The sequence below is a fragment of the Cherax quadricarinatus genome, chromosome 1, assembly GCF_038502225.1.
Source record: "Cherax quadricarinatus isolate ZL_2023a chromosome 1, ASM3850222v1, whole genome shotgun sequence".
In the NCBI taxonomy this organism is placed as follows: domain Eukaryota; kingdom Metazoa; phylum Arthropoda; class Malacostraca; order Decapoda; family Parastacidae; genus Cherax; species Cherax quadricarinatus.
In genome coordinates this window covers 10,765,102-10,777,601 of record NC_091292.1, presented here as the reverse complement: position 1 = coordinate 10,777,601, position 12,500 = coordinate 10,765,102, and the positions used below count along the sequence as shown (strand labels likewise).

The window sequence follows — 12,500 nt, the reverse complement described above, 5'->3', positions numbered from 1 at the left end:
GTATGGAGGAGGTGAACGTATTCAGATATTTGGGAGTGGACGTGTCAGCGGATGGGTCTATGAAAGATGAGGTGAATCATAGAATTGATGAGGGAAAAAGAGTGAGTGGTGCACTTAGGAGTCTGTGGAGACAAAGAACTTTGTCCTTGGAGGCAAAGAGGGGAATGTATGAGAGTATAGTTTTACCAACGCTCTTATATGGGTGTGAAGCGTGGGTGATGAATGTTGCAGCGAGGAGAAGGCTGGAGGCAGTGGAGATGTCATGTCTGAGGGCAATGTGTGGTGTGAATATAATGCAGAGAATTCGTAGTTTGGAAGTTAGGAGGAGGTGCGGGATTACCAAAACTGTTGTCCAGTGGGCTGAGGAAGGGTTGTTGAGGTGGTTCGGACATGTAGAGAGAATGGAGCGAAACAGAATGACTTCAAGAGTGTATCAGTCTGTAGTGGAAGGAAGGCGGGGTAGGGGTCGGCCTAGGAAGGGTTGGAGGGAGGGGGTAAAGGAGGTTTTGTGTGCGAGGGGCTTGGACTTCCAGCAGGCATGCGTGAGCGTGTTTGATAGGAGTGAATGGAGACAAATGGTTTTTAATACTTGACGTGCTGTTGGAGTGTGAGCAAAGTAACATTTATGAAGGGATTCAGGGAAACCGGCAGGCCGGACTTGAGTCCTGGAGATGGGAAGTACAGTGCCTGCACTCTGAAGGAGGGGTGTTAATGTTGCAGTTTAAAAACTGTAGTGTAAAGCACCCTTCTGGCAAGACAGTGATGGAGTGAATGATGGTGAAAGTTTTTCTTTTTCGGGCCACCCTGCCTTGGTGGGAATCGGCCAGTGTGAAAAAAATATGATATATATATATATATATATATATATATATATATATATATATATATATATATATATATATATATATATATATATATATATATATATATATATATATATATATATGGAGGGATATGTTGTGTATCTTTATACGTATATGCTTCTAAGCTGTTGTATTCTGAGCACCTCTGCAAAAACAGTGATTATGTGTGAGTATGGTGAAAGTGTTGAATGATGATGAAAGCATTTTCTTTTTGGGGATTTTCTTTCTTTTTTGGGTCACCCTGCCTCGGTGGGAGACGGCCGACTTGTTGAAAAAAAATATGATATATATACATATATATATATATATATATATATATATATATATATATATATATATATATATATATATAAATATATATATATATATATATAATATATATATATATACATATATATATATATATATATATATATATATATATACATATATATATATATATATATATATATACATATATAATATATATATATATATATATATATATATATATATATATATATATATATATATATATATATATATATATATATATATATATATATATATATATATATATATATATATATATGTCGTGTTCAAAAGGTAAAACTTGTGATTTTTGCTAAAATAGCAACGCTCTTCTTGCCGAATAGGGCAAGCAAAATTTTGTGTGTAATAATTTAGCAAAAATCATTCTGACCCTAACGAAAAAATATATTTCATTGTGTTTGTTTATTATTAAATTATTGTAAATTTATCTAAAATACAGTTAGTTGGATTAGGCTAAATTAAATTGCGTTTGTTATAATAAAGTTAGGTAAGTTTTCCAAATATCTTTTGGTACAAAATTATTAATTATTATATTAACATAAATCAATAATATATATCTTTAAGCGTATAAGAGAAAATTTTAGAAAGGAATTAATTTTAAGTGAGTTCTTGCTAATTGACAAATTTTACCTAATCGGCACGACATATATATATATGTGCTTTAACTCGGCGTTTATGTACGGGAATGGTTGTTTAACGTTCACCGTCTCTTTAGTTGTTTGCCTGTCCTCAGCCTGTCTTTTCCTCAGGGACTGACAGGAACAACATTTGGCACAGGTACGTCACTTTGTCTGGAAATAAAATGGGTTCACTCGTTAAGCACAAGTCCAGCTGTGTGTAATGTATTTAGCAGCAGTTGATGCAAAGAGTTTAAAATTGTCATTAAATTATATTTAATTTTGAAATATTCATCCAGATTCTGTTGAATATCTTACAGGAGCTCGTAGATTAATCAATGCTTATTATTACTATTATTATTATTATAACAGTAGAAGTAGTAGTAGTAGCAGTAGAAGCAAATGTAGCATAAGTAGTAATAGAAGCAGTCGTAGTAGAAATAATAATAATAATAATAATAATAATAATAATAATAATAATAATAATAATAATAATAATAATAATAAAGCAATAACAACAACAACAAGCGTGATATCATGGAAAATAATTGTGTACGTTGCAGAAAGCATCCAACATACACCTTTCACATTGGCTAGTAGTAACTCACATGGAACTCTTTAAGTTTTGGGGTAACTCACCCATAGCGTTGCGCAGCTTCTGCGGCTTTTCCTTACGGTGGATTGTCAAGTAGTAGACTGGGAGTCCTGTGCCGATGGCCACCAGGGCCGCCAGCACCTCCAGCGGCTGGCGGATCACCGGGAACACCGTCAGGAACACAGAGATGATGAAGTATACGATTGGGAAGATGATCCACACCTTGGGGAAACATTGGAAATCAGCTATGCGAAACCTCTCATTTTAAGTGGTTGAAGCGTCTTTGTGTGGGAGAATGCAGTTATGAAACAATCAATAGAGTTGTGTGTTAGAGTAATTTATGGCACATGAATAGTAGCGAGTTCTTTTTTAAGGTGATTCAAGGGGAAAATAAGAAAAAAATTAATTTCGCTCCATCTTAATTAATACTGAAGCTTATTTTTTTGGACATATGTTGCATATGTGAGAATAAACAAGAATGTGCAATGATCTAAAACAATTATTAGTTTTATACTGATGGGGAGCCGCTAAATACATGCGAGTCATAAGCCCCAATTCCTTTGATGAAGAACCTTCCATGTGCATCAATGTACGGACGATGGAACATTAAATAAACACGAACAAACTTGAAAACAGTAACCTCTCTGACGACTAAGAAACACGTCAAGGGAGGTCTCTTCTTTGGATCGACCCTGAATGCTTCTCATTCCCCTGGTGCTATGTAACTCCTGAGTGTTTAACACTTCCCATGATTAAAATTAATAAAAAAAATGAGAACCCTTCCCCTCCAATTTTAATTGTGAATTTCTCAAGTCCTCGTTCTGTTTTTATTTTCATTTTTCCTATGAACATTCAAAATAATTTTGATTGATTTTACTCAGGACTAAACGTCTCCTGCTGACCTTGATGGGTCTGTCACGCTCTGGTTGCTTGAGACGGAACCAAAAGAAAGATCCGATGCAGGTGAGTCCGAGCAAGTTCGAGGAGAAGGCGAGGTAGTTGATGAGAGTCCTCACGTCTGAAGTCACAAACATCACCATGGAGAGGCAAGTCTGAGGGTAAAGGTAGACAGTACAAGTAAGAAGCAAATGATCACCTGATTTTTGAGATATTAGTTGGGCGTCCACAGTATATCTTATGTAATGTGTCTTTCATAATGTTATTATTGGTTTTAAATAGCTGTCCTGCCCATGCCAGTTTTGTGATTTGTTCTATGATTTGTTTGCAATCGTGTTATTACGATTTCGTGAGTCATTTTCATTCATACTTCAAAACGCAGGCACTGTACTTCTCACCTCTAGTACGAGTCCGGCAAACTCAGTTCCCAGAGTCCCTTCTTAAGTGTTATCTTGATCACACTCTAACAGCACATTATATCCCCACAGCTACGTGTCTCCCCTCCTTTTTAACACGTTTACACACGCCTAGTGAATGAAGAAGTCTTTATCAATGAAACCTTCTCTACCCTGCTCTTTTTCCTTCCTTTACACTACAATCACCTCGATTTATAATCCTCTTGGTCAAATTATTGTGTTTTATCCTTTGCAACAGCAGTATCACCATTCTTCGTCTTGGTCAAGTGGCTGCTGAATATAGTCCATGAACTAACATCAGGACAGAAGCGATTATTGAAAATATTTTGCAGTGGTTAAATTCACTTCATCCACCCCAGCTAGCCCTTGGGAGGAGGATTCTGTATTTTTAGGTAGGCCTATATACTGCATGTAATTAAATACGATATTTGGGGAGATACAACGTGGATGATATGACGTAGTACCGAGAAGCGTGAAGACAAAGATACAAGCTGCTAAACAAGGGATCAACGTTCTGCTCTGTGTAGAACTTATATCATGTCTTGATTTGATAAGACTCCACACAGATCGGAACGTTGTCCCAATCAAAGCGTGATCTGCTGCTCGAGTCTTCACTTATTGCCACAACACGAAAGCTAAGGTGACTCACAATAAAGACGAGGGCGGGGATGGGTGTGCAGTTTTGAGCGTGGACGTATGAGAACACCTTGGGTAGCTGGCCACGCCTCGAGCTGACGAAGAGCAGCCTGGCGCTGGAGAAGACACTGCCGTTGAGGGCCCCACCAGTAGAACAAGCCACGAAGATGGGAATCATCCATGCCATCACACCCAGAGTCAGGTTGCCAAAAGTCTGCACTCGTGCGGAAATATTTTTGTTAATTAAATTTTACTGCTCTAATGTAAGTTTTGGGCTTTTTTTTTATACCATCAATGTACTTTTAATTCCATATAATAGGCTTTTCGTAACTACGTTTTGTCTCAAGGCTCCTGTAGAAGTCTAGAGCACCACAACACTCACCACAGCCACTGCTGTAGAGGTGAGCATCTGCTCAGGTGTGAGGATAGCGAAGTAGGCAACATTGGTGAGGATGTAGATTACTATGACGCTGCTGAGGGAGATGGCAATGGCTCTCGGCATGTTCCTGTCACCGGGAGACCAAGCTAATCAGTGGCTGTAGCTGTTATAATCATGAGGAAGTTCCTAACTCGAAGAGGGCATACAGTGCCTGAGAAATGGGAGGCAATCAGATTTGATCCAAGAGAGGGAAAGGAGAGGGTAGTTTTAATTCCCTAGATTAAAAGCCCTTCTCCAGGATCAAGGGTAAAAATTTCATGTATGTACTTTCTGTGTTTTAATAACAAAAAAAGGCACAATACCGTGACTGGAACAATAACTTGGACCATTTACAAAGTGACTTTGTAATTGGTCCAAGTCGGACCGAAATGTCGTCGTAAGCTCCTCTCTTCTATGTGCTGGTTATTTGTGTATTTCTGCGTTTGCGTGAGTTGAGTCTTAAATCATATCCTCCTCTTGTTTAATCTAACTACACAACCATTAATCATCCTTATGATTTGTTACCTTTTGGGCTCTATTAAGGTATGCATAAAGTTCACTTCCAGCCACATCCCTGTGGCTCACCTACATTTTAGCGTTCACCAGTGCCCTCTAATCCCGTTCATTTCACTATGGTTTATCTGCATTGGCATAGCGTCTGATTATCTTGTGTATTGAAACTATGTCATTTCCTGGACATTCTATACACTAGCGTCTTAAGGTTCAGTTCTCTGGGTATTACCTGCAAATGTGTCCACGCTGCTCTGGAACAAGTCTGACTGCAAATCTCTGAACTTTCTAGAGCTTCCAAACACATGTGCAGCTGTACAGTAAGAAAGTACTAGCATATGTTTTTTAGTGTTAAACGGATTATTTTAGACCCCTGAAGGCAATCAGAATATTTGTTACTCCTTATATATATACCTTCGCTCCACCTTCTCTTTCATAAGAACATAAGAGGTGGTTTTGATAAGGACTTGCCTTGTATGGGCCAGTAGTCCTTCTGCAGTGTCCTCCATTCTTATGTTCTTATTTACTCTTAGATCGTTCTCCTTGAACGAAACTTTTTACCTTCTCTCCACCTAGGCTGTACCCTTTCTCCGATCTTCTCTTTCAACCACATTTACTGAACTTTCCCCTTGATCAGGTTAAGAGATATTTGTAGCCTTTCCATATTTCCTTACAGTCTTTCTCTGTTCTCTTCTGTTTTAATTCTTTTTACTGACGGTTGAGGCTCGTTCCTCCGTTCGACAATCACAAGTAAGACACTATACATTGTTACCTTTCGACAACACTAGGCAAGAATATAAACATGTAAGAATGAAATCTTAAACAGAAAATTCTGTGAAATAAAAACATTGCTTACAACTCTTATATTTAATGTATTTGATATAAATAAAATATATGAAGAATTTAATGATGTTTACAATATTGCTTCTAATTACGAGAATAAAAAGAACTGGAAGAAATATGAGTGGACAATGATATATATTGATATGCCATGATCAAGAGAGTGAGAGATATAAAACGTGGGAAAAGGATTAAAAATAAAACTTATAATACATTTTTGAGAGCTAAAAATGAGAGAGTATGAAAGAAACAAACTGTGGAAATAAAAAAACAGTTTAAATGTTTAATAAGAGGCTTCAGAGTGTATTTACAAAAGAAAAGTTTTTCGGAATGATGTGTGAGGCTCTCAGCTGCCAACTGAATTAACCATCACTGAAACAAGAGAGAGAAAATAATGAAAAACTATTGATGAATATTGGCAAAAATAAAGCAGAAAAATCAGACGATGTTTCGCCTCAGCGAGGTATCTGGATAAATTTAGTTGTTCACACTAGAAGAAATTTGGATTTATTATTATATTATTATTATAATAAAAAAGAAGCGCTAAACCACAAGGGCTATACAGCAGTAAATTTGGAACTCAGCTGAAATTACCTAAAATGAAAAGCAAATGGAATAACTGCGAATTTTGTGAAAATAAAGTGACAGTTGATATTACGTTAATTATAAGCCAGTTTCAGTAACCAGCTTGGTCAACGAAATATATTATAAAGGGGCTATTAACATTAATATATCATACACGTGGAAATAAACAATATATTAATTGATAAACATTCCGTTATTTATTTCAGAAAGATCTCATTAATCTAATTCATTTTGTTATTACAACTTCGTCTCATAAACAATAGAAGGTGAGGGAACGGGACACTGATTTTATTTTGAGTTTAAAAGAGTTCTGACAGAGTTTCTCATAATATACCAACTTGGAAATACCAGAAAGCAGAAAGCCTAACCTCTTTTATTTCATGAAATGTATTTTTTACGTGAAGGGAAGAAGAGAACATTGATGAGAGGAGACAGTCTCATTACAGTATAGTTCACTAGTGTTACCAAGGTCAGTAACACCCATGTAACCACAAGTTGATTACACACACACACACACACACACAGAAACGAATATGCACAGATAAGAAGGGAGGGCCAAATACAATATGAAAATGACATAGCAGCGAAAGCCAAATCTGACCCGAAACTGTTGTACAGCCACATCAGGAGGAAAACAACAGTCAAGGACCAGGTAATCAGGCTAAGGAAGGAAGGAGGAGAGACAACAAGAAATGACCGTGAAGTATGTGAGGAACTCAACAAGAGATTCAAAGAAGTGTTCACAGAGGAGACAGAAGGGGCTCCAGAAAGACGGAGAGGTGGGGCACACCACCATGTGCTGGACACAGTGCACACAACCGAGGAAGAAGTGAAGAGGCTTCTGAGTGAGCTAGATACCTCAAAGGCAATGGGGTCAGATAACATCTCCCCATGGGTATAGAGAGAGGGAGCAGAGGCGCTATGTGTACCCCTAACAACAATATTCAATACATCTATCGAAACAGGGAGATTGCCTGTGGCATGGAAGACAGCAAATGTAGTCCCAATCTTTAAAAAAGGAGACAGACATGAAGCATTAAACTACAGACCAGTTTCACTGACATATATAGTATGCAAAATCATGGAGAAGATTATCAGGAGAAGAGTGGTGGAACACCTAGAAAGGAACGATCTCATCAACAGCAGCCAACATGGTTTCAGGGACGGGAAATCCTGTGTCACAAACCTACTGGAGTTCTATGACATGGTGACAGCAGTAAGACAAGAGAGAGAGGGATGGGTGGATTGCATATTCTTGAACTGCAAGAAGGCGTTTGACACAGTTCCACACAAGAGATTGGTGCAAAAACTGGAGGACCAAGCAGGGATAACAGGGAAGGCACTACAATGGATCAGGGAATACTTGTCAGGAAGACAGCAGCGAGTCATGGTACGTGGCAAGGTGTCAGAGTGGGCACCTGTGACCAGCGGGGTCCCACAGGGGTCAGTCCTAGGACCAGTGCTGTTTCTGGTATTTGTGAACGACATGACGGAAGGAATAGACTCTGAGGTGTCCCTGTTTGCAGATGACGTGAAGTTGATGAGAAGAATTCACTCGATCGAAGACCAGGCAGAACTACAAAGGGATCTGGACAGGCTGCAGACCTGGTCCAGCAATTGGCTCCTGGAGTTCAATCCCACCATGTGCAAAGTCATGAAGATTGGTGAAGGGCAAAGAAGACTGCAGACGGAGTACAGTCTAGGGGGCCAGAGACTACAAACCTCACTCAAGGAAAAAGATCTTGGGGTGAGTATAACACCAGGTACATCTCCTGAAGCGCACATCAACCAAATAACTGCTGCAGCAAATGGGCGCCTAGCAAACCTCAGAACAGCATTCTGACATCTTAATAAGGAGTCATTCAGGACCCTGTACACCGTGTACGTTAGACCCATATTGGAGTATGCGGCACCAGTTTGGAACCCACACCTAGCCAAGCACGTAAAGAAACTAGAGAAAGTGCAAAGGTTTGCAACAAGACTAGTCCCAGAGCTAAGAGGTATGTCCTACGAGGAGAGGTTAAGGGAAATCAATCTGACGACACTGGAGGACAGGAGAGATAGGGGGGACATGATAACGACATACAAAATACTGAGAGGAATTGACAAGGTAGACAAAGACAGGATGTTCCAGAGATTGGACACAGTAACAAGGGGACACAGTTGGAAGTTGAAGACGCAGATGAATCACAGGGATGTTAGGAAGTATTTCTTCAGCCACAGAGTAGTCAGTAAGTGGAATAGTTTGGGAAGCGATGTAGTGGAGGCAGGATCCATACATAGCTTTAAGCAGAGATACGATAAAGCTCACGGCTCAGGGAGAGTGACCTAGTAGCGATCAGTGAAGAGGCGGGGGCCAGGAGCTCGGACTCAACCCCCGCAACCTCAACTAGGTGAGTACACACACACACACACACACACACACACGAAGTATTTCTTCAGTCATAGATTCGTCAGGAAGTGGAATAGCCTAGCAAGTGAAGTAGTGGAGGCAGGAATCATACATAGTTTTAAGAAGAGGTATGACAAAGCTCAGGAAGCAGAGAGGGAGAGGACCTAGTAACGATCAGTGAAGAGGCGGGGCCAGGAGCTGAGTCTCGACCCCTGCAACCACAAATAGGTGAGTACACACACACACACACACACGAAGAAGAAATGAAGAACTGAATACGTGCTGGTTTATAGAGAGGAGGAAGAAAGGATGTATGATAACCATATTACATGAATATAAAAGAATATAAAAAAAAATTATGAAGAGGACTTTTCGACACCAACAATAAGAATTCTATATAACAAATTTAAATTACAAGAAAAAGGTGAGACTGACACCAATATATATTCCTTCACTAAAAAAATTTGATAATAGAATTGGATACAAGATAATTTCTAAAGTAATTTATAAGAAAATGCAAATTGTAATTGCTCCAAAATGAGCATAAAGAATGAATTACGTTACATATTTTTGGGATGGGATCCTGAGACTGACAATCCTAGCAATAATGAAACATAAAAACTCACCTAACTGGGTCCTTAAGTTCCTCCCTGACCATATTGAGGCTGTCCCTGAAATATTGTTAATGATTCGTGAGATATAGAATGCTGCAACTATTTAAGAAAGTGTAAAGAACTGGGGAAAATAAAGTATTAAATTATTTACTAAATAAATTTGGATAATCGGTTAAAGTAGCCTTTGTTTTATTGTCATGTATAAGAAGGATTAGGCTATTAGGTAAATGGACACAGATAAAACTAATGTGATATTTTATTGTGTCAACGTTCCGCTCTCCAGGAGCTTTGTCAAGCCGGCTTGACAAAGCTCCTGGAGAGCGAAACGTTGCCACAATAAAATGTCACATTGGTTGCATCTATGTCCATTTAACATTTTGTCGGTAATTCTACCATTATTAGTAAGGATTAGGAGATATACATTGTGGAAAATACTGTATATTTTCCGAAAATACAGTGTATTTTGTATGTAAATTGATGGAATATATTGTAGGTAATGAAAATTAATTTGTAAATAAACAAAGAACCAATGAAATTGGTGAGCATCGCTGGGGAAGGAGAGACGCCATTGTTTTGAACTGGGCTGAAGGCACGCGATTGAAATGTGCATAAATTTCGTCGCTCTGGAGGTTAAATTGTGGTTGAAACCTCCCAAATAGGAGCAGAAACTGTTGGATTTGCAGTCCTGCATAACGTGAACATTAGGCGAGTGGACAGGACAGTCAGGGAACCCCAGCTAAGTCATGTCTATTTATGTTAGAATTCTGGCCAGTATTTTCTTCATATTTTAGGCAGGGGTTTCTGTATGACACACCAAGTAATCTCCAGATAAATTGGTGAGTGTTATTATTATAAATTCTCCTTCAATGCATATGTAGTTATTTATTAAATTTAACATACAGTCCACATATTTATATTAATGTTTACCAGAATTCCTGGTGATGTATATTTCATTTGAAATTAATATAGGTCCAGAGTGACTTGTGGAGACAGAAAGAGTGGAGTAGATATCGAAGGGGGACATTTTTTGCCACCTAGTGTCCTAAAATTTCTACATGGCTCTGTAACCTTGACAAAGAATAATTATCTTTGTTACTTTTATTAAATTACTGGTATGTATCGAATGAGATTCATCCAGGTAATTTTAAATTTTCCATATACATAATGATAATTCACAGCACTGTGTATATAACAGCAATGGAAGGAGTCGAATGATAGTTGCTCTGCTGGTGCTAACCAGACACAAGTTCTACCGCCAGGACTACAAAAGCTAAAGAAATTCTATGTGAGGATGCTTAGTTGATCAACCCAATTTTATACAGAATTTTCTGTGTGATAACTGGGTCTTTACACACAAATATGCTTTAAATTTCTGTGTTAAGCATCTAGCAAACGTCTCATTCTTAGTGAGTATAAATATATACGTGCAAAGAGTAACATAAGTATGACTTGACGAAGTTCGAACCCTGAGTGAAGCGAAGCCTCAATAAAACTGTTCCATATATTCTACGAGATACCTTTGTACCCATACCTATCAGCCTTACATAAGAACATAAGAATGGAGGCTCATTCAAGGCACGTCCTTATCAAAACCACCCATTCGTACCCACGTATTTGTCCGACCTACCCACAAATTTGATTCAGTACTTCAGGTAATAATCAAATCCAAAAATAATATTGTTTAAGTATTCTGAATTTTTTATAACTATGAATTAATCAATATTATTGAGAGTATATATGAATATGGTCACTTTCCGTAAGTACAAATAGTAATATCACATAGGTAGTTAATCCCCTCCTTACCAGCCATCATAGGCGAAGAGAGTGTGGTAAAAAGCAGTGGCGATAAACACTGGATTCCAGTTGGTGCCTTCCATGGGGTCATCATAGTTGTGAGTGCCTCCCCACGCCAAGCGGTTGATGCCAATCCCGATGATCATGATAAGAGCCAAGACTTTGGTCAGAGCCAGCATATCTTGTACGGACGTGGCCCACTTGACCCTCCTCGAGTTGACCCAGGTCAGCAAAACTGGGGAGAGGCAGGTAATGTAAACACCGTCTCGGATGTTGTAGCGACGAGGGCAATTTGGATAAGAGCCTTTAGACAACGTTTTGATCTATCCTGAATTATTTTTTAAAACCCAGATTGATCATCGTGATTGTGAATGATAAAAGTTCAGAATGTAATGAAACGTCATCTAAAGTTCCTCTCCAAACTGTAGGCTAATATTGAACAACTGATAACGTTTGGATAATGTAAGCGATCTCAGATGGAGTAGAAATAACATACCGAGACAAAATTGCAAAGACGTAGGTAATGGCGCAGGAGGCGCAGTTATACACAGTGACAATGACTTGAGTGCATCATAATGGCAATTCAGGAAGGACAGAAACTCGTGAGGATCAGGTAGCGTAGTTGATGTGTGTGCATTATACATTACACAGTACAAGGGAATTTAATTACTTCTGAAGACGAGGATAATGCTTTAAAGGCTCCTGTCTGGATATATTAATGGAGCACTAAGGAACTACGAACATTATCTTAGGACACTACTGTCTGGCAATTCCTAGTTTATTGGGTGGAGTGTACCTGGAGGGTGCTCAGGAGATCAGTGCCCCAGTGGCTAGGTCCATGACCATGCCCGGCCGGTCCATGACCAGGACACCTTATCTCACGTTTGCTTATTAAGACAACATTCATTAGAATTTTTTAAGAAAATTATTCGCAAATATAAGAGCATTTGTTGAAAGCCAGTCTCTTCAGTGTTAGATTGCGGTTAGATGTTGACAAATGGCGCTACAAAA

The 12,500-nt window shown here is 38.6% G+C and overlaps 1 protein-coding gene across 1 annotated transcript in view; it reads right to left on the bottom strand.

Annotated features, from left to right (window-relative positions):
- Positions 1-1,540: 1,540 nt before the first annotated feature.
- LOC128685008 (Y+L amino acid transporter 2-like) overlaps positions 1,541-12,500 on the bottom strand; it is a 28,434-nt gene continuing 17,474 nt past the window's right edge. Inside the window, exons 3-9 of the mRNA XM_070093204.1 lie at positions 11,499-11,724; positions 9,708-9,752; positions 4,719-4,842; positions 4,350-4,550; positions 3,290-3,439; positions 2,432-2,609; positions 1,541-1,966 (exon numbers count right to left, since the gene is read on the bottom strand). Of these exons, the coding sequence (XP_069949305.1) occupies positions 1,905-1,966; positions 2,432-2,609; positions 3,290-3,439; positions 4,350-4,550; positions 4,719-4,842; positions 9,708-9,752; positions 11,499-11,724 (986 nt within the window). The 3' untranslated portion in view covers positions 1,541-1,904. The remainder of the gene's footprint in view (positions 1,967-2,431; positions 2,610-3,289; positions 3,440-4,349; positions 4,551-4,718; positions 4,843-9,707; positions 9,753-11,498; positions 11,725-12,500) is intronic.